This window comes from Taeniopygia guttata, chromosome 12 (assembly GCF_048771995.1).
Source record: "Taeniopygia guttata chromosome 12, bTaeGut7.mat, whole genome shotgun sequence".
NCBI lineage: Eukaryota > Metazoa > Chordata > Aves > Passeriformes > Estrildidae > Taeniopygia > Taeniopygia guttata.
Window position 1 is genome coordinate 20,016,585 of NC_133037.1, and position 23,064 is coordinate 20,039,648.

Consider the following 23,064-nt stretch of genomic DNA (forward strand, 5'->3'; position numbering starts at 1 on the left):
GAACAGGAGGAGCCCAGGTGGGTAAGAAGGACCAGGGCACCTTGGCCTGTTCCAGCCCTGGTGCGGCAGCAGGGCCAGGGCAGTGCCTATCCCCAGTCACGGACATTCTGGGGTCAGTTTTGAGCCCCTCGCAGCAAGAAAGAGCTTGAGAGGCTGGAGTGTGTCCAGAGAAGGGAATGGAGCTGGGGAAGGGGCTGAGAGAGCTGGGGAAGGAGCTCAGTCTGGAGAAAAGGAGGCTCGAGAGGGACCTTCTTGATCTGCACAACTCCCTGACAGGAGAGCGGAGCCAGGGGTGGTCAGGCTCTGCTTCCAGGGAACAAGGGACAGGACAAAGAAAGTGGCTTCAGGTGGCAGTGGTGGAGTCCCCATGAAGGGATTTAAAACCCACATAGACACGGCACTTGGGGGCATGGTTCAGTGGTGGCCTTGGCAGTGCTGGATTAACAGTTGTACTCAATGATCTTGATGATCTTTTCTAACCTAAATGATTCTGTGATTAAACATCAAATAGCATTTAAATATGCTAAGAATATTTTGCTATGCAAAGTGTGAAACAGAACTGGCATCAGTAGTCATCACAGACCTTTTGATTCTTCTTCACTTGTCTTGACAAAAATGTGTAAGAACACAAGCTGTGGTATTAAACAAACAAATGGGAAATAGGAAGTCCAAACCTCAACCTCAATGCAGTAACTTTTAGTTTGATGGATTTCAGATCTGCCTGTGGTCCTTATTGTCTTGAAGCGGATTTTTAAGGTGAATAAAAGTTAACAGGCATGGAGACAGTGCCATTTTGCTAGCTGCTGGTACAAAAGGGATTTCTTAGAGTTGTTTTGTTTCTCTCAGGGCCAGCTATCAGTAATGGGAGGGGGATCAGATTGGGAGAGAAAACAATCTCAGTACTTTTGAATACTGAAAATAGAGAAGACTTGGCACAGGCACCAAAGCACATATGCAGAAATTTTTAGATGGAAATAGACTGCATAAACACACACACAGACATGTACATCCATGCATAGAGATATATACAAATAACTGCAAATAGTTAGGAAAAAATAATTAATTTTGTAAATAAACACTTCTAATTATAGCCATCTCCTATTTACTGGAACAATGTACCATATCAGTGGTAAGAAAACAGGGGGGAAACTGGTTCAAGCGACTAAAAAGTGACCAGAAGTTAGAGCTTTAAAAAGGATATAAAAATCTGATATGCTAGCCAGAAATGCCAGGGCAACTATCTTCACAGAATCATTATCTCACAGGACCTAATTTTAAAACTTCATACCTTGGTTAGGACATGAAAGATGTAAGGATACATTAACCCCTTCTTGTGCCTGTGCTCTGCCACTCGTAATACTTCAGGCGCTACTGGAGGTAATGGAGGTGTGGTAATATCCATGTGGTTTCTGGTGGGCATGGACAACAGGCATGGGATTTGTGGATTACTGGTTTGATTCCCTTTGACATCAGCTGCCTGACTTCCTGAAGAAGCACTAGAGGAACCTTCTGCCTGTAACAGAACATACAAAATAAAATGCTTTGTATGTGTCCAGAAACATACCGAGGAGATCAACCAAGAGAAACAGAAAACCTCCTCCCTCACCCCTCATGAAAATAATACATCTCCATGTCACACTGATGCAGTGTGCAGACTACATTATCCAAAGTTGTCTGCAAGGTTTTCACAAAACCTTTAGCCATTGTTTGCTAGTAGAACCAAATTACTAAGAAAATAAATATTATAAAACTTTTAACTTATTAACAGCAACAGAAATTATTATTTTCTAAAATTTTTAACTGCATAATGCAGAAGTGTACTGATGGCCTTTTAATGACCTGTGAATGGCCTTTTAAATCAGTATTTCCAAGATATGCCCTACTCAATGTGTTAACTGACAGTCACATAGTCTCTAATTTATCTAGACTTCTATAAACATAGCCCTTCTCAGCTTGCAATTCTACTCAAAACAGGGGAAATCACACAGTTCAATTAAATAACATGTAAAATACACAGTGTCCAAACTCAAAACCTGGTAAACCTGTTGGTTTTTTGGCTGTTTCGGTTTTTTTTTTTAACATAAAAGCCCTTCGTCTGAGAAGACTGTAAGAGAAAATGCTGAAGTTTTCTGACTGGAAAACTAAAGTGGCCTTCTATTCCAGTTCTAGAAATGCAGTTCATAAACTTATGGGAAAAATATAATGCATAAAAATATACTGTAAACCTCCCAGCCTTTACAAGGGTTTTATGTTGATTTCTCAGATACAACAAAAAATTTTTTTGAGCTCCTTCCTAAAAATCCTGGTCTTCAAAACCAAAATCTGGTTTTAGATTAAGAGTTCATGTTAAGTTAGCTTCATGCCTATAAATTATTATAGCAATAGTAAAATCTTTTGAGAGCAAAATTTCATCACTTGATGATACATCATGCATGAGTATTTTCACAATACAAGAAGTTCACATATTTCCTGAGACTTGAAAAGCAAGGCTGAAATGGAAAGGGCCAAAGCACGAAATCCCACAGAATATGTAACATAAAAAACAGGCCCAAATAAGCTTAGGGGTTCACCTCAGACCCATGAAAAATACTAATCTGAATGCAAATAACAAAAAATCCAAACACAACTTCCAAAAGTCTTCTACAGGAAGGGGAAGGTAGTAATAACAAGCTCTAGCAAAATATCAAAGGGCAACCTTCTTTTCAGATGATGCTTTAATCGCACAATCGAAGAGGATGTTACTGAAAGATTGTGTTTTAGTTGGTAATACAGATTTCATTTGAGTTATAAAAATGAAAATATATAGATGAAATGGTTAAAACCTGTAAACCAGAACATTTCCAAACCAATATGCTTAATAACAAATGCATTTATATCACAGCTTCATTAAATCTGTGTTATAGTTATAGTTACATCAAATATATCTATGTCAGGTTAAAGACTTTCCCTGTCTTCTACTACCCCAACAACTCTTAAGTCAGCAATACTGAACCACAACGAGAAGTATACTGAAGGCACACAGGGAAGAAGACAAAAACCCTCACATGACAGCAATGCTTTTCCTGACTGTAGTACCCAGGCTCTTCCTGCATCTGCTCCAGCAATATTTCAACACCTAAACTGAGGAAACACCACAGTTTAAGGGTGATTATTTTCTTTAGAAATATGCATCCAGCCAAATGAGAGCTTATCTTTGTAATGTAGAATTCACACTGTGAGATAACTGCAAGGAATTTTGATGTTGAAGTCAAGTGAAAGGAATGTCAAGACTGCTGCTACCTGCCTGACTTATACTGGATTTTCAGCACTTTACTTCAGAAAATCACCTATAGCTCACTCAGTTGAAATCTTCAGAGAATCACAGATTGGAAGGGACCTTTAAGACCATCTTGTTCCACCCCTGCCATGGCCAGGGACACCTTCCACTATCTCAGGTTGCTCTAGGCCCTGTCCAACCTGGCCTTGGACACTTCCAGGGATGGGGCAGCTTCTCTGGGCAACGTCTTAGGGAAGTACTACCTCTTTTCTCAATCATTAATTAATGTTTCACCTCTCCAGGAAACGAGTTCCCCATTCACAAAATGTACTCACAATCCTTCCTTTTGTGCTCAAAAGATACTTCCGCCTTCTCCTGCTCCTGAGGGCTGACAAAGTGGTTTGATAATAAAAAACAAACAAGCAAGTAAAGCTCAGGAGCATCACTACATTAAACTGGATATATTTAAGTCAGCCTGTGCATACATCTCCTGGAAAGTTTAGTGAGTGCTCGTTCAGCTCTGGCTCAGTGTAGGGGCTGTCTTTGGGAAAGGACATGACAGGGCTGGGTCACAGGGCAGCACAAGGCCCAGCCCAGCAGTGAAGAAAGGAATGTAATAGGTCAAATTAGCATATGCATATGTGACTAATCCCAGGAAGACACAGTTACAGGCACAGTCTGCAGAAATAATAACTGCTGATGGATGAAATCATCCACTTTGTATTTTAAGCACAAAAGCCCAAGTTTTCTGGAATTCCTATGCCAAAAGTACAGAGAAAATGTTCTGTTTGCTCATAGTGTAACTAACTCAAGTTCAGAGTTTTTTGACAGAGTTAAGAGTTGGTGTACAGCTCCACCATCAAGGCACAGAGACATTAAGTGCAAATGCTCTTAATGTTCTTTCCAAACAGAGATCAACCTTGGAATAGAGACCATCATGTTCTTGATTTGAATGTGGTTTGAAATGTCAAATTTAATAATGATATATCTTTATCAAAGGCCATCTCACCCATCTTTACCTAGTTAAACAGCAACACTAACTGGCCCCATGGAACTACTTTAACAAGTATTAGATGAAATTCCTACCATGCAGTTATAAAGGATTTTTAACTCCTCAGCTGAGCTCTAATACATGTTCAGTGGCCTGTGGCTAACACTGATGGTGTCAGAGCTGTGCTTACTCCACTGTGAGTTACAGGATATGGACTCTGATTCCATGGACACTCAGATTGTCACACTCCTTCCTAAAAATCCAACATGCACTACTGGAAGCCCAGAAAGCAACATATGAGGGTGAGATTGTTGGCTAAGGGCCAAACAAAGTTATTGATTTGCTCCTGATTCCTATCTAGTATTTTCTAAAACATCCTACTTTATGTTTATTTTTATGTATTTCCAATGTTGTGGAAAACTTCTTCCTGTATTCCAAAGTTGTTGTTTCGTAACTAACAAAGTGTACAGTTTGCACTAAATACTATGGATCTATACTGAAAATCCTCCTCGGAGTTTGCAGTAAAGTTTTAACACAAAGTAATAAAATGTGAATTTAAGGAAATACCTTTGTTTGGTCTCCCAACTCTCCACACATCTGACCTTCTGACTGGGTTCCTGGCTTTTCCCAGCCTATTTTGTTCCCACTGACATGGCTGAATGACAATAGAAAGAAAAACATCATACTAAAATGCAGTTTGAGAGAGTGAAATAAATCCTTGGTGTCTGTGACTGGAATTTTGGGCAAGATATTCTGATTTTAAGGGATGTTTTCTATTAAAAATGTCTATTTGCAGAAGTCTTGAAAAAATTCCTGACATTCGCATTACATTACGCCCAAATTTAGGACATGTAAACAGTACAAGCTCAGCGAAGTTCTGTAGATTTTAGCTTCTGAAATTTTAATGAATTATACTATGAAGCAGGAATCTTTTTTATACAAAGTAAAGGACTGGAAGGCTTTATGACATTTACCAAAACCTCACTCTTTCAGTAAAACGTAAGGGCAGAAGAGGAAAAACACCCAACACTTTTTGGTTTTGGACTCCTGCTTAAGGAACAAGGCAAAAAGATTGAACAATGTATATGTCTGCAGTCACAGTGGCCCAAAACTATCTTTTTAAGGTCAATCATATCACTAATTTGCAGATTTCTGCGAAGTCCAACTCTGCCAAGAGTTGGACTTCAATGATGCTTGTGGGTCCCTTTCAGCTCAGGGTATTCTGTGATTGATTCTATCATTCTTACTTTCAGGATACAGGTAAACTATTTTGAAAGTAAATTCATTTTAACCAAAGCTGAATAAGAATATCCTCATAAGAAACTTACTTCACTGCACCGCCATTGCCTTCATCATTGTCAGAGGACGAAGATGTAGAAGAGGCAGGAAAATAGGTTGAATCCACATGATTAGGGCTCCCACTCTGGGCTGGATTTATTGGAGAAGACCGTTCATACAGTGGTGTGTGTTTTCCTTCGTGAGGAATGTTACTGTAATTGTTCTGCTCAGACAGACTTTTTCCACCTGTTTCCAAGGTGATGGCTGGCTCAGAGAGGCTGTATGGGTATGGACCCTGGCCTTGGGCCCCACCCTGACTGGACATCTGCTGGGCCTAAAATAAAGGGATCTCTCTTAAGTGAAGGCAACTAAGGCTTTGCTTTTAAAAACAAAATACATTCTTTAATGAAGTGGTCTTTTCCAAATATATGTGTTGAAACTCAGCCATCTTGAGCATCCACAAAAACTGTTCCACCAGAGGCTGTAGCATCACTTTAGTTTCAGATATAAAGTTCAGTCAAGTGACTGTCCACACTGAAAACGCTAACTACACCTTTCCCACCTGGATTCCAGTTTGCAGGGCACAACAGACCTCTCCCCAAGGAGAGGGGCAGAAGCTGTACTTACCACAGGTTTTGCTTGTAGTGAGGTCTGTGGAATGTTAAGCATCTGAGAAGGAACATATGGTGGCACTATCCCAGGCATACCAAACTGATTTGGTCTGGCTGCTGTATTGCAGGGGAGGAAGTGAAAAGAGATGGAAAAAAATGAAAAAAAAAGCCCAAGCACTCATGAAAACACTCAGTATTTAACACAAATGTTATCCTGTTTGTCCTTTTGCTTCTGTGGTTTATTTATTCTTGTTCTGTTAGCATTACTGTTTTCTCCTATGCTTTTAAGTCCGCTTTATCCATTTTTACCTTTCTATTGAAATACTTCGTAGCTTGTGAAGTGCATTTTATGTGTCTCACCTTCTTTCAGGTCTTTGTATCTCTCATTACTGCACACTCCTATTCTGTCTGGGAATCAAAGGTAGCTTACAAAAAAAAATACTCCAAGACATGCCATAATGGAGACTTTGCCAACACCATGCAGATACAGAATGCTGGCATTTTGTCATTTAAATATTTGACCTAGAGTAGCTTCTTAACCCTTTAATGCAGGTCTTTGGAAGGAAATAAGACACCCCACATCCTCCAGAAGAGCAGGAAAAATCTGTGTCCGTGTACTAGTATGGTAACTGAAGATCTTTAGAACATTTAAGCTAAAATGTTAGTGCTAAAACTGGTGCATGAGTAGGAAATCCTGTGATCACCCATTTTAATTTTTAAGCCTTGAGAATAATCTGCAACACCACAACAATGTGTGGCTGCAATTTAAACAGGTTTGTTATTACACCAAAAAATCAAAGTCTATAAAGGAATTTCTAAAACATGCCAGCAGGGCCAGTGAGAAACAGTAAGTATGTTTTAATGACTAGAAGTAGCAACTGCTCTCATGAATGGGAGTGGACACCAGACTTCAGTTGTTCACAGCACCATTCTCTCAAGAGTCCCAATGCCAATGGATGCTGCAATTACCAAGAAGAAAAGTAATCCAGGTTGTTTTCTTTTGGGACAAGAACACAACTTCAGCATATATCTTATGAAAACCTTCTTCTGAAACCTCATCTTTACAGGTCAATGGGAATTGCCAGAAGATATAAACGTTTTTGTAAGATGCTGCCACCAATACCATTTCTGATTTAGGGTTACCCTAAGTTTTTAGTTAAAACAAAAAGCCCGGCTGCTGTCATTACTTACCTAGGTAATGTGGTGAATGAAATGGCATAGGTTTATTAGTTGCCGAGTAATAAGCAACCGCTCTCTTAAACCGAGTAACTTTGTCATCTGTTCTAGACTAAAAAAAAAAAAAAAATCTGTCAGAAGCTGTGCAGGTTTGTCACCTGCAGGTCAACACAGGGTTGTACAGTAGTTAATGTACACCATATCTCAGGATTTATGCCTATGGGCTGCAGCACTGCTCCAGTACAAGAAATGTTACATCAACCTATATAAGGGTAAAATTTTAAACATTCAGTCTTCATGTACAGCTTATTCTCAAAGGCAGTGCATACAGCTAGGTTAAAAACCCCTCTGGTTATCAAGAATTTAAAGCACTGAGGGGAAACACAGTATTTTCATCCTCAGAAAGCAAGGAACATGAAATTAGAAGAGCTGAGCCACTGCAAATATCAAGAGATTCCTATTATCAAATCACTATTTTATCAAGTGCAATTCTTCAACACAAATGTACAGCAAAATTGATTTAAAAAAAGAAAACAAGACAATACTTGGCTTTATACTTTTACCTGCGAATGCTGAAAAACATCTTTTGCTATGGCATCCAAATCAGCGGTGTCCTGAATGTTGCGGACATAGTCAGCTACGGCTTTGATCACTACGTCACACGGTGGTAAAACTAACTGGTGAGCACGTACCTGTGAGCAAACACGGCAGGTGAGCACACAATGGGGCACACAGCTGAACTCCCCTCTACTGACAGTACCTGCAACAAATTCCCTGTGCCCACATGTCTTAGCTAACTACTTCTGGGCCTTCTACTTTGTTTTTAAGACTTCACCTTAAACAGGGACTCGCACTATTACAACTCATCTCTATGTAAACCTGCTGGTTAAGTATCAGTTACAACAACAAATGTCAACAATGCTGGTTCTTTTACTGCTTTCTAGTTGCACATTTCCTCCAGTACAAAATACTTCATCTAATTCATCATATACTATAATCTTCACCCTACATTCACATACGTATGCTAGGAAATATTTTGACAGTTTATTTTCTGAGTGTAAAGTGATAGCAGAATTGATGAAAAAGAACCATTGGAAACCCTGGTCTTCCACCTCAGCATTCAATTGATTACTCCTGAAAATAAATTATGATTTGGCCTATGACTATGGGAATGGCTGCTCCTATGCGCCCTGTGTAATCCTACGTGGGGAACAGAAGCTTCTGGCCAAGGAACCATCCCGGACCTCTGTAAAATTCCAGGCAGGGAGCAGTGCTGCCAGCTGGATCTGAAGAACTCCTGAACCATCAGCAGCTTCTGCTCCCACCCCAAGTGCTGCACAGATGGCTCACAGAGCCAGGAATGAGGTCTCCAAACATGAGTCCTACATTCATGAGGAATCCTCTGGAAGCTCTGCACAATTCTGAAGCACTCTGCTTGGGCCTATAGGGGCAGCTAGGTTTTTGCTTTTAACATCTTTTAATCTGTTTATTTGCAAAATTCAGTGATTCAGAACCTGAGAGATGACTATTATAATTAACAGTTATATTTTTAAGATACAAAAAAATTTTGAAAAATCTTTTTGAGTCTTTACATTCTACACAGAGATCACACTTTACTAGAAAACAGTGCAATTCAGACTTGTCAGAAACATTTATGCAAAATTCTGATTAATACTTCAATAGTTTTATCTTTCCAAATTTAAAACCCATACCACAACTCCTTTTCATTTTATACAGAGTCAACCCTATGTGATTATTTTCTCCCCTCCCCTTATCTGATCTACTTATGATGTTATTTCTTACACTGCCCTCGTCATATTTAGACCATGGAATTCTTGCCAGATACGCATTGCTATTAATTTCCTTCTCCTAATGTCTACTTTTTACCAATGTCAGGATATTTATTCTTTATCTGGTCATTCTCTACCAGATAGGAGCTCTATATTTTATAAGCCTAAAGTAAACACAGAAACAGAATGGTTAAGGGACCTTAAAGTCCACCCAGTTCCACCCCCTGCCATGGGCAGGGACACCTTCCACTGTCCCAGGTTGCTCCAAGCCCCATCCAACCTGGCCTTGGACACTTCCAGAGATCCAGCGGCAGCCACAGCTTCTCTGGCCACCCTGTGCTAGGGCCTCCCTACCCTCACAGGGAAGAATTTCTTTCTAATAACAAACCTAAACCTGCCCTCCCCTTCAGGTTAACACCATTACCCTGTGTTCTGTCAGTCCATGCCCTTGTGAAAAGTGAACAGTCAAGAACAGTTTTGTTTAGTGTAGTCAGTGGCAGGGTAATTATTTCTATCTCAGACACTAAAATCTAAGTTCACACTAGTGTGCACTCTGAATATAGACAACAATACTAAATGTAGATCACACTCACATGTAAGCTTAGAGTCACAAATATTGGTGACAAAATTTTGCCCACCTTTTTTCTAGAAGGAAGAACAGATTTTCTCCTCCCTGGTAATCCAAGTCAGTTGCTGAACATCTCTCATTTTCCTCCTATGTGTAACAAATCTCTAAAACAGCTGAATCATTCCATGGCTATGTCATGCTGGATGTGCTCTCTGCAGAGCCCTTGCAGAAACCCTGCACTGCTCCCTCAGTGTTCCTGCAATCTCTGCTTGGAAACACAGTGGCTGACAGAAGTAAGCAATCTCCTGCTAATTTATATGATCTCCATGATGACAATATTGAATAAACCATATAAAGCTGGCATCACAAGTGGATATCGCATCATTGGGGCACTAACAGCCATCTAAGGCCCTGGAAGTTTGAAGCCCAAGTGAGGCCTATCAAAGACTCACTTGGCATACTGCTCCCATTCAGCCGCCTGTAACCAGCCTCAAGATCTCACTGGAGCATACTCTTAAATCCTGAAGTGAGACCTTCTGGAAGTATGTTTTACAGACCTAGAGACATCTCATGTATTTGGACTTTCTTGTTTCAAAGACATCCAGTGCAGATGTGAGAACATCCTCAAAACTAAGAGTATCATGACCTATGCTACACAAAAGTCTGAAATTAAAATTGTGAAATAAAAAGTACTTTCCTGATATTAAAGAATAAAACATTCTTCTATTAATTTCAGAAATTTCCAGGAATCTGAAATTGTAGATCTTGCACTGAATCATAAAGAATGTTTCTAATCCTGTGTGCATTAAAAGAGAAGCTAAGTCTTACCGCATGTTAGGGCTAGGAAAAATTCAGACTTGCAGCAGAAGTTACAGAGCATGTGTTGGTGGTTCAAACTTATTTTTAGTGTCACACAAAGCATTTTAGGGCAAAAGCAGCAGCATGTTTCACCAATTTCTTATTAGAAGTTCCTTTTTTTCCCTTATCCTCTAGAGAAATGTTTCGGACAAGCAACAACACAGAAAATCAATTTTGGAAGGCAAACATGGGAGTGGGTTCCATACTTGCAGGCAATCAGGTTGGAGACCTTATACCTGGAGAGGGACCCAGTTTCTTTGCTAGCTGTAAAAGGACTCCTTTAGTTTGTGACAGAGCACTGATTAAAATCACAAGTCGCTTATTTGTGCATTCTGCAAAGACGATGTGGGGAAAGCAATGAATTCTATAGGGGCATTTGTCAAAATGAGTAGCACTTCAAACATGGAAGCAACAAGATAAAAATGTCTTGTGTTTGATAAAATAAACTTGCAAAAATGCTTTTTTGGAAGAGAACAGATTCACATAAGCACAACTCCACGGGATAATCAGGATAAGTGTAGAAGGTACCTAAGCTACACTTGGGCAAAGTTCCCCAACTCTGGGAACACCCCACTGTCTTCAGGAAGCAAAACCTGCAGAGACTAATCAACACCACATTTACTGCTGTTCCTGCTGGAAAGAGGTAAGTGGATCAGTTTCACTTTCAAAGCATTTTAAAAAAGATACTTCAAACATTCCGTTGCTGTGAAGCAACATACAGGGAACATTGCTTTTTCGCTAGTGAGTGGAAAGACTGAAGGAACACAAATTATGAGGAACACAAATTATATCAGAAAGCAAAGGAGAGAGCAGAAGCACAAGCCAAAGATGTGATACAGACAGACTTCATGAGACCCGTGGACAGCCCAACACACTCCGAACCTGAGGGCTGGGCTGCCATCCAGAGCTCCCTGACAAGCCATAGGGATGAGCCAATAGGAGCCTTCAGAAATTCTACAGCTATAGAAGTGAAGCCTTACACCTGGGCAGGAATAACCCCCCTGGCTACTCCACAGATTCCAGGTGTGACAAAAGGGACCTGCAGCCAGAAGACACAGCAGAATGAAGAGGAGGCAGGGAGTATACCCTGGGCTGTGCAGCAGGAGCACAGCTGGCAGACCCAGGGATCCCACTCCTCAGTGCACAGCAGATCCACTCCAGAACACTTCGCTCTGTCTGGGGCTCCAGCCGCGTGTCAGAACAGTTGAGCTGTTGCGGGTCATCCAGATTGTCAGAGAGGAGCAATTGTTCTGGAAAGGGCTAAGGGAATAGGGTTTATCCAGCGTGGTAAAAACAAGGCTTTGCAAATACAGCTCTGCATTACCCACAGAAAGGTAATAACACAGAGAGCCAAGCTCTTCACAGCAGTAGGTCGTGCAAGAGCAAAAGGCACCAGACATACCCTGAAACAAGGGCTCAGACAGTACACAAGGCAAAGCATCTTCACCGTCAGGGCCATGAAACCGCAGGGCAGGCTGCCCAGACAGGCTGTGCAGTCTCCAGCCTTCGAGATTTTCAAGACTAGTCTAGTCAAGGCCCTGAGCAATCTGCTCTGACCTCAAACTCACCGCACTTTTCACAGGAGGCTGTACTAAATGACTTCCTGAGGTTCTGTCTGACCTGCATTATGATGACCCTTAGCATCAATAAACCCCATGAACAACAAGGCATTTACTTGAAGTATATCTTAACAGTGTCACCTTTGTCATTTGAGCAGCAGCAAATTACCTAAGTATCTACTTCATGTATTAGTCTCCATCTGGCAAACACCCTCTGAAGTCAACAGAGGAGTAAGACATTAAGACAGGAATTTCTAGAAAGATTCAGAGAAGAAGCCTAAACTGCATAATCTGGATTGCTTTCTATAAGTATCTTTGCCTCTCCACTGAGACACAACAACCAAGGAAATGGAGTTTCCCTGCATATTCTTCTTATGTATAAAGGGAGACTGCATTAAGATTTGTTTCGAAGGTTACCTTGTGAATGACGAGTCAGCACGTCTTCAGTGGTCTGTGCTCCCAAACAGGCATCAATTCCTTCCAGAGGTAAGAAACTGCCCTCCCAAACTCATTCTGACAGTATTACACATTGATCTTGAAGCTCCATACTGTAACCAGTTTTTCCAGAATAAGAACCAAATTGTCTTAAAGATAAATCCCAAAGAACACAAACAAAAAGCAGGATAATGCTGGTCTACAAACAAAGTCTAGCAATCAGATGATTTCTCAGGAAACCTATCAACTCCTCTTGTTTCAAACCCCTGATCTGGGTGGTCATTTCAGTGAACTCTGCTCTCAGGTGGGTGACAAGACTCAAGTGCAGGTCTCCACTCTTAGGAGATTTTTCCACAGGCACCTTTGGATAGATGAAATCCTGACTCAGACCAGATCACAGAGCTAGCTTTTGATTCCTTCTCCTTCTTGCAGCAGCATTAATTCATATCTCTTCATTTAAATTTGGTCATGGAATCTTCCCAGTTCTGCTCAGCTGACGGTAGTTGTTGGTGTCTGCTGAAAGGCTTTTCATCCAGCACATGGAGACTGTGTCCTGACTCTCAGGTTCATTTCCTTCCAGATGTTACTGTACAGATTCTTCAGTCAGGTTTTTCATTTTCCTCCCATCTTCCCATTTCTACTCAGCTTTCCTGGGTGAACACCCCTCCAATTAAAACAGAAGTATGGGTTCCTCTGGTTTGGATTTTTCCCTTCCCCATGGTGACTCAGGGCGAGACCCAGCAATTTCCACCAGCAAAGCTGGTAGTTTCTTTTTTAAGTTACCCTTTTTCACTGGTGAACTGTCAAAGCTTCTCTTTCAGGAAAAGTATTTTGCTACAGCATAATAAAAGATTGAAAGAGAATGCAGAAAATAAATTGTACTTTATTAACTCTCACAGTTCTCCCTGAAAAGCAACAAATCTGGCCACTGGAACAGAATCTGTCATCTTTGATGCTCAAGACCATACTGTTCTAAAGACAAAAGATTAAAATCTTTACACAATGAGAAAAAGCCTTCTAAATCCTGAGCTGAATGAGGTGTGGGATTAAAGCCCTTGGTTCCTGAGCATGAAGAACACCCAGTTGTGACTCTAAATAGACACAACAAAGCAAAGTTTGTAAGCACAGCCCAGAAGGACATCCTGGGGAAACACAACAACTTCCCCCCATTTCTGGGTTTCGTGAAGGCTTGTGCTTTTTGGGACTATTCTGAAACTACTCCTTGCTATCAGCCTTGTGGTTAATAAAAACGTTTTTTAGGGTTTTTTAAGCATTCATAAAATTTACAGGCAATATTTCTTTGTGCACAGGTACACTGAAGATGTCCCCACAGAGAGCTGTGGTGACATCACTGATATTCTAGCATGTCAACGAAATTAAACTCAATTAATGAGCTACTGAAACAAGTCATCATTTCAAACCATGAGCACTGTAAAATTAAAGCTGAAACAAACAGGCATTATTCCATTACCAGTAACTAAAGAAGACTGGTATGCTGCAAATGTGTCCTTCCACCTGATAGCCCTGCCAGGCTGGAGACAGAGGTGCTGTGCTCAGTTTGGGGCTGTGCACTGAACAAATGGCCAGCAAGCTGCCGTGAAATTCAACAAATCCTGTGTTGTGATAGTCTTTCCTCAGTCAGGGCACTCATCTGGGGCTTTGCATTGCTAACAGAGCAGCAGTTTTAACAGAACCTTTTAACAGCCAAATGGGAACTGCTTTCATATCTAATCACATTGGCCAACAGCTAAAATCCAGCAGGGAGGACTGCCTATGGCAGGCCAGGATGCTCTGAGGTTACGTGTTTCATTTCCTTGGGATGCCAGCTTACAAAGGCCAGTTGGCGTTTCCACTGAACAGGTACATCTAAATGCAACGATAACAAATATCTAATTTTCAGTCAAGTATTTCAGTATAAATTTAGAGGGCTTTCCAGAAGGTCTAGATGTCTGAAGTCATAATCTGACCTGACTAACAAGTCTACTCAGGCTAGACTACAGGAAAAATTCACCAGAAAGTTTATCATCCACTTGGCAAGAAGCCCTACATTTTAACCTCTTTAATAAAAAATGGAAATACAGGCACACACACTCATTTTTTTCACCTCCAATTTTAAGAGGAAGTAGTGAATATGCATGCAGGTTTTGTTCTGCCACTAGAATGTTCTGACACTTACCTTTCTAAACACCAGAGCGGCAGCAAAATAGAGGACGACATCAAATTGCTGTTCTCTAAGCAATGCATGTGCAAGCCTTGAAAAATCTGCTCAAAATCTGGAATGTTGTTTTAAATTCTACCTTTGGCATAATAAGTTTTCAAGGCTTAATAAACTTTCAGACCAGAAGGGGAAAAACCCACCTATTTTTGCTGTAGAGATAACTAAGCAGTATGACAGAATTCACAAAAAGCAGATTATTTGCTACATGGTACACCTTAGGAAAAAGGCAAATAAATGTAATAGGTGTATCTGTTGTGGCAAAAAGAAAGGTCACTATGATCCCATTCTCTGATGTGTCCAGTTTCCCTTTTATAGCCCTCTACTTGGCAGATGCACGAGGCAAGTGGGATGAAGCAGCAGAACACACATATTGTAAACTAAGAGCATCAGGCAATTTACTTGTCTCAACCACTCCCTCCCCCCCAACCTAACAAAGGCCACTTTAGCTTTCTCACCCAATCTGTTTCCCAGCATATTTACACTTTAAATACCAAAACCAGATTACTACACAAAAACTCAGAGCAGCAGAAAATAAAACAAGATGGTAGGAAGATACACAGCTCATTATTTTTGATAGCTGAAGAACATGACTAAACAAAAAACACTCCTCTTCAAGAAAGAGGAGAGCAAGAAGCTGCATTCTCCAAGGCAAACCACAGTGGAGCTCTGACTTGTGCAGCTGAAGGACACTGAGGGGGATCACGCAGGCTAAGTTTAGCCTTGTAAGGCAAGTGACCCCAGGTATCCCCTGCAGCCAGGCACTGGGACACTTGAGGGTGACAGAGCACAAGAGACTTGCAGAGCTGCTCTCAATTAAACTATCACATTGCTCTCATTAAGCAGTAGCATTGATTTAATTTCTCCTAGTTATATTAAATTTGTACCTTAAGTGAAGCTAGTGGATGTTCTGGACCAAGTAAACTCCAATGAAAGGAAGCCAAATCTTCATCAGGTAGAATATGATTACCTGGAACATAATGCAGAACTCATTTAAGTGCACTGTAAAACATTATACACTGTTTCTACATACAGCAAACAAATCTGCAATCAGTCCTCAACTCCTGATCAAGAGGATTAACAGATTAAACTTGCAGATAGCGTTCTGTTACTCCAGAAAAAACTAATCAGCATGCTGCTGCTGCAGCAGCAAGAGCCACTTGGTGTGTGAGGACCACTCTTCCATGAAACCAGCTCACCTACAGCAGCAACAGAGCCAGGCACAACACAGAATCCACCCCAAGCCAGCATGTGCTGTTAGGGAATCCTCAACAGATTTCACAATGCAGGTGCAAGAGAGTAAGAACCCGTTCTGTTGCTCCCCGACACATGCTGGTAAGGCCTTTCTGCAGGCCAGCATGTGCCATTACTGATCCACATGGGAGCTGCCTCTGGAATCTGCACTCTGCTCCACTGTGCAAGCATGGGTCAAGCAGCAAGGCACCAGCCAGGTTTATCTAACCCTCAGGAACACCAGCAGCTTCAGTGACATGTAGCAGGTCCCCAGTTCCTGAAGTTTCTTTTGATGATCTGACCAGGTCAGATGGGACCTTGGGCTGGCAGCAGAGAAGGAATTGGCAAATTATTCTGTTGTTTCCATGGACAGAGATAGAGACTGTATTTACCACAGTGTTCATACCTAATGGAACATCACCTACATTGTCGGTTTTTTCCTCCAAAGCACATCACACTCAAAAAAAAAAAAATATTGCTAGGAAACATTTAAAATATTTGTATTAATCAAAGACATAACTAACCAACCTCTGAGGGATTTCCATAGCTGTGGACCCAAACTTTACAAAGAGCTAAACAGAATGTGTTAACACAATTCTGGAAGAAAACTTCAGGATATAGTCAACACCTGGCTTTATGAAGCAGCAGTTTATTCATGAATCCACTGTTCATAAAGAATATGAAAAGATTCTCTGAATAATACAATTGTTTTCTTTCTTGGTATTTTGTTGGTAAAATCATCTAGTTTGTTCTTAATGCTCTTTAACCTGTGAAAGCCAGGAAAGCTGCCTGGTGACAAGCAGATGTCTCCTCAGAGTGGGAAGTCTTTGTGTCAAATCAATACTTCACCCACTACTGAGATCTCCAGCAGAGAGATGTTATCGGTTTTTTTCATTAGGAGCTAAACTTTAATCTCACATCAGAAAGATTCAACAAGTTTGCATATAACAGCCACACCCACTAATTCTGGTCAAGGTAAGATTAGACAATCTTTCTAGTACAGGCCTGCAAAAATCTATTGTAGCCAGTGCAGGACAGTTCTGTGATAACTGACAATCACTTCTCCAGACGCTACCTTTTAAAACAGTTAGGGCCTCTCTCCCTTTCACCGAAACTTCAATTTTATTTGGTCTCCATCTGTCATTGCAGTTAATTCATCCCCCAGAACACGCACAGGCAGTGTTCGATCAATTCTCACCGTGTACACTGAAGTGCAGCAGTGTCATCTGTGGTCCAATTACGAAGTGATGCCTGTACTTACCTTATGTAGTTCTAAAATTTTACTGAGGAGCAGAACAAGATTCCATAACTAAACATGTTACAAAGTGCTGTCACAGTGGGAAAGAGATCAGCATTACATAAGCAACCTCTATTTCTTGACCTGGCTGAACAACATCAACATATATTGATTTTTCCCAATTTAACGGCTTATTTTAGTGTATGCCTTAGTTTTGTGTTTTTTGTTTTTTTTTTTTTTTTTAATCAATTAGATGCTAACTGAAGCCACTGTCCTTTCTAAAGAGTTCACTGAATTAGAGCCTATATCTCACACTGGATTTGTTTTTCTACTTGCTGAAGCTTGGGTTGTTTATATTTTTTTAAATTATTCTGTAGTATTTGAGTCAAAAGTTACAAAATAACCCAAATCAACTCCCTGTTTACATCAGCAGCAATTAGAACAGAAATTTGTAGCAGCATGCTCAGAGGATGCAGTACCCAGGCCACATTTTAACCACCCATTCCAAGCATATCCTTTATATTACAATGCTACAATTATAAACCCCTTTCTGATGTGAGGCTGTAAGAAGGAAAAAAGCCTGTAAACCAAACCAACCAGTCACAGTGCACACAGAACCTCATCTGAAAGCAATCTTTACAAGTTTGGCTCGTTGAGGGAATACTGCAATAGAGACTTTATCCCTGAACAGAACTCAATCCCAAATCACTTGCCACTGAGAACAATTTTTTAACTGTCCAGTTTAGTGTTGCTCCTCAGGCATCTCCAACTGTTCAATGTGAGACTCAAACTTTGAGGATGATTTTCCTTTTTCAGCATTGCTCAAATTAATTCTTGGAGTTAATGACAAGAAAGATTCTGAACACAAAGAAACTTTAGTTTTCTGGATACAGGGAAATACATCTGCAACCCTAAAGCTGAATATGGATATCACAGTTATAGTGATTGTTTGGGCCTGCTGGAATTGCAAGCGTTAAACCAGCAACTTAACTGTGATTATTTCTGAATACATTATTTTATTCCTACACAAAGTACTAGCATGCCTTACCATGTCATCAAATGCTCACTCAATTCCTTCCCATTGTGCTTCTATTTAACACAATCAAAAAAGATCCAAAGAGGCCACAGGAACAAGGAGAGAATAACCTCTGAAGCCAGAGAAGTCCTCAGATATTCAACAAAAATATAAAACTTTAGCTTAGAAAATGAGCCATGCTAATTTAAACACATTCCATGCTACACATACCTGTATGTATATAGGCAAAAAGGTTGCAAAAGTTAAATATGTTGCCCATACTTCAAGCCAAATTGTATCTGTTTGTTGTCAGCTCATATAATCACTTTCTATCTAAATACCTAAAGTTCCTAAAATTCATTCATATAAAAATAACAAAAAAGCTCCAATCACAGGAAGATCTTCAGAGTATCTTTTGTTCTAACCCTGATTTCCATGAGCTTTATTCTGCTTACTCATACTGAATACATATACACAAGAAATGCAAAGGAATACTCAGAACTAGACTTGTAGCTGACCTGGGGGGTTTTAACCTTTGTACCAATTTGACAGGGAGAGGGGAAAGCAACCAAATCTCTCTAGAGTAATCATGTGAAATTACCTCCAATTTCTTTCTCCTAAGAACATGCTGAAAACTATTTGGTCATGCAAGACAAGAGAGGAAAATCAACCAAGAGTTTCTTGCATAAAACTGCAAAGCCTTCAAAAGCTTTATCAGAACTTATCTCACCTACTGTTTGATACAAGCAAGAAAAGCCCCAGCAGGCCATACAGCTGGCATTGTGTGGCAACTTAAAGCCACAGCTCCCATGAAGTCCATAAAGCGTATCTGCAACTGGGAAACTGCTTTTCTTTCCAGAAGTAATTCTTACTCATTGAACTGGCATGCCCCAATTTATTTATAGAGTCCAAAACAAAGCCAAGCAATATTAGTCTGTCATGCAATTCCTGCAATGGCAGCTCAGCCATCCCTACTATTGCCTTTCCTCCCTACACCCATGCAGGCAGGAAAAACAAACTGATAAAAAGCAAGTCCAACTAGTCAAATACTTGTGGCTGTCTACAGCAAGATCCATTGGATCTTTCCTTCTTAACATAGAAGGTGCCTTCCTGGACTGGGAACAATGTTAAAGACTGCTAAAATATTAGGATTTCAAACAGTAACACAAAGCCTCTCTCACTGCGAGCTTTCAAGAAAGTTTTATTCCTCTGTCATGTAACCATACTGAAACAAAGTGAGTGAGAAACAAAAAAGAAAATTCAGTTTTCTTAATTTGTTTGCACACCACGACAAGATCAAGAACATGACTTGTTCTTGATCAAAAAGAAAAGAAAAGCATTTAGAATGCTATTATAAATTAATCTTATTAATTGGAGTCAACTTTGTCAGTACTTAATTCACTCTTCTGTCTGAGAGAGTATGACAGTTATAACTCTATCACTCCTATGGAAATAGAGTGAGTGTCTTAAAACTGTCCCATTTAAGCAGAAATGTGAAACTGGAGACACTTCCACCTATGCTACTGAGTATGAGAACCTCATGGGCATGAGAAGCAGGAGTGCCAAGGAAGTATACAGCCAAAACCAATGGAATGGTACAATGTCAGTCACTTGTGCTTTCAGAAATGCAGAGTTTCACTCAATTACAGCTCAGTATATTTCTGCTGCACCTGACATGCTGCCATATTTGCCCAATGCTCATTTCTGAGGGGAAAAAAAATGCCCCAGCAAACCAAGAACCTTCACTCCATAGGTGTTATTTTTAGGTAGAATTCAGGACAAAAGCATACTTCCTGTCAGGAAAGTGTACCACCAAAATTAGACCTCATACACTGTAGAAGACCCAAACTAGAACTACAACTGTCCTGGTTACCCCCACCCACAGAGAACATTCTGGCTAGGCAGAGCTCTGCTGAACCCTTACTTTCAACTCTTCTTTCTACACAGCCACAATTTGCATTGCTTGAAGGTTTCTACAAACTGGGCATGTCTGACCTCAAATACACATCCAGTCCACCTCACACAGCAGGAACGTTTGGAACAAAGGGATGCCTTTCCCCAAGTACTTTGTCAAATTACACACACATTATTTTAAAACCGTTAATAGCAACTGAAATCATAAGGCTGACTAGCAGCATCTTCACTTACCTAAAAGAGCAGCAAAAATAGGAAAGCGATTTGGATTCAGGTCCAGTTGCTTGGCAACTTCATGCATTAGGTATTGGCTTGTTGTGAGGCTTTTCCCATTCCGGCTCAGTTTTAGGGCATGGGCACTGAAATAGTAAGGGATGTTGCACAATGCATAATCGGAGTCATATGCAACCAAACCATGGAAACCTTTTTCTCTACAGAAAGCAATTACTTCTTGATGATGATCCTCAATGCTCTGCGCAACCTATAGTGGAAGACAGAGCAATTAGCTTCAGTGTAAATGGAAGCACTGATTGATCAAAACTATCATAATATAGTGGGTCTTTCTGAAACTATACATGTGAATTTAAAATACTCAAGATATTTTTAAGGAGTTAAAAAAAAAATCCAGTGATGCAGCACATACAGACAGGACATAAGGAGCACTCGGAAGCACAGCACACGCTTCTGGAAGCCAGCATGCCGCAGTGGCATAGTGAACTCATCTGAAAAAACTGCTTATTACCAGAAACACTTGAACTCTGAAGACATTACTGTTCCAGTGTCCGTACCAGCTCATGAGGAAAGCCTTGAGGCTGTGGGTACCCCAGCAGTTCAGCACACCGAGATGCCCCTCACGATCAAACAAACCCATGATACTTTTGAAAGTTTTTTGGCCCTCTTTTAAACAGGCCAAATACAACCCCAGACGAACAGAGATAAGTTTGTTGACATTTCAAATGCAAACCTTGCTGTATTAAGCCAACTTTTTTCCCATTTCCATCTTCAGCCTAATCCCTTCATGCACAACTGTATCTGAGTGCAAACTGCTTTGAGTTTTTAGCCCAAACTTCACCTCTCCACTCCTGTTGCCTAGCAAAGCACATATTTTAGGCTACAGAAATCAGATGACTTGAATAGACATGTGCAGGAAGACACAGGCCAATGCCTAATGTTGGATATATAAAAGGAACCCTTTCTAATCAAGAAGCTTATACTGAAAGTCCCATGAGGACAGGTCAGGACCTACAGTCCTGCATTCCAACACAGCTTCAGAACTGCTACAATTACAGTATGCACACAAGCACACTCAGCTACAGCCAGCTAAAGGCTTTGGATCCCTAATGCTTCTGCCATCCACAGACATAATACACACTCAGTGATACAGAAATCTCCTTGGAAGCTGGGTGTTGGTATAACCCACCCTCACTGAGTATTCCATTTTAATAACAATATAGAGAGCAAGCTATCCCAAAACAGACTAGTACAAAACTATTAACTTCAGTCTCCACAGCACACATAACCACAGCCTTAGCGCCAGCAAGGCTATTTATTTCCTCTGCAGAACAGGAGACAAGGTCCCAAACTCCACAGCCGCTGCAGTCACCCACAGCCAAGTTTATAGTGATACTTCCTCTTCTATTCATGTCTTGCACTTGCTGAACTACCATATTCCAGAGAGGTATGTCAAATTTTACTTCTCCCATGCACCTTCATGAGATGCGCCCTTTCAAGTCGGATCCTGAGCAGCAAAACAGCCAGCACCTCACCTGCTCCTTGCAAACAAAGACCAGTTCACTAAGCTCTCACCACTGCTAATTCTACCATCCCGCAGTCTTCACAAAATGTTACTTCTTCAGAAACTTCCTTGATGGACTGTTCTTGAATTTTACTTTGTTTGTGAGAAGAACTCACACACATTTTTCTCACAATGATGCTGTCCTCTAGCATAAGGTGTGGGAGAAACCATAAACATTTTTGGAAAAATTTAAAGACATCAGATTTACATAGTTCCTAACTAAAGGAAGTCAACTTAGGCTTCACCCCACCCCCACCCACCAGTCTTCACAGGTTTTAAATAAGAAAAATCCCTCCAATATTTTTTAATTAAGGGTAGATAGATTTACATTATGTTCCTATCTCTAAACCCAACCTCTCTGCATGCACAAAGAGCTCTCATCTATAAAAAACCAAGTGAGAACTCCTTCTGCAGCACTAGGTGTGACATGGGTGCGCAGATAATGCAAGAGATGCTCTGTGTGTAGCTCCTCTGATTTTCTAAGAGTTATTTCCTCTACCTCCACAGCCTCCAGTTCCCTCCCCATTTTATAGAGCTCTTTAACCCAGCATGAATCTGCTGTGTGTTCAGGGAATACCAGAATCCATGTTCAAATAACTGAACCATCACAAGGAAAGAAGTTGTATTTACCAAAGTACAGTTAACCCATAAAGCTCTAGCAAGATAGGACTCAAGAGATAGACCTCATGGCTCTCACAAATGCAGAGGTACCCAGGAATACGCACGCTTCAAAAGCAACCCAAGGAGAGGGATGTGGTGAAAATCACAGCCAGAAATTTAGAATAATTTTCAAGTCTAAATCTTGTATAAACATTAATGGTGCTGGTTCAGAAAGAGAGAATCCTGCCTGAGTAAATACACATGAGCACCTTTAAGTACTGTGAACAAAACAGTCTCCCCAAGTATTAGAGTTATTAAGAACTCCACTGCCTAAATATTTAAATTTTAGCAAAACTATTTTGCATAAAAGTTTCTTTTAAGAATTATTCTCCCCAAACTGAAAACACCAGGTCACAATGAAACTAAGAACCCACAGGATATTTGTTATAACCTGGAGGAACCTGTTATTTTTATATCTTGCTGAAACCACCTGTGAGTGATTTATAATTGTTCTGGATAGAAGACATTACTTT

General features: G+C 40.5%; 1 protein-coding gene across 3 annotated transcripts in view; it reads right to left on the bottom strand.

Moving 5' to 3' along the window:
• The window catches only part of FAM120A (family with sequence similarity 120 member A), a 47,043-nt gene that overhangs the window by 21,164 nt on the left and 2,815 nt on the right, over positions 1–23,064 (bottom strand). For 2 of the 3 annotated variants that reach the window (XM_030283250.4, XM_012571640.5), the window contains exons 2-9: positions 20,371–20,617; positions 15,625–15,707; positions 7,876–8,004; positions 7,328–7,424; positions 6,153–6,253; positions 5,576–5,859; positions 4,815–4,902; positions 1,289–1,513 (exon numbers count right to left, since the gene is read on the bottom strand). In XM_030283250.4, coding sequence (XP_030139110.1) covers positions 1,289–1,513; positions 4,815–4,902; positions 5,576–5,859; positions 6,153–6,253; positions 7,328–7,424; positions 7,876–8,004; positions 15,625–15,707; positions 20,371–20,617 — 1,254 coding nt within the window. The remainder of the gene's footprint in view (positions 1–1,288; positions 1,514–4,814; positions 4,903–5,575; positions 5,860–6,152; positions 6,254–7,327; positions 7,425–7,875; positions 8,005–15,624; positions 15,708–20,370; positions 20,618–23,064) is intronic. The other variant, XM_030283251.4, reaches the window with a different exon arrangement.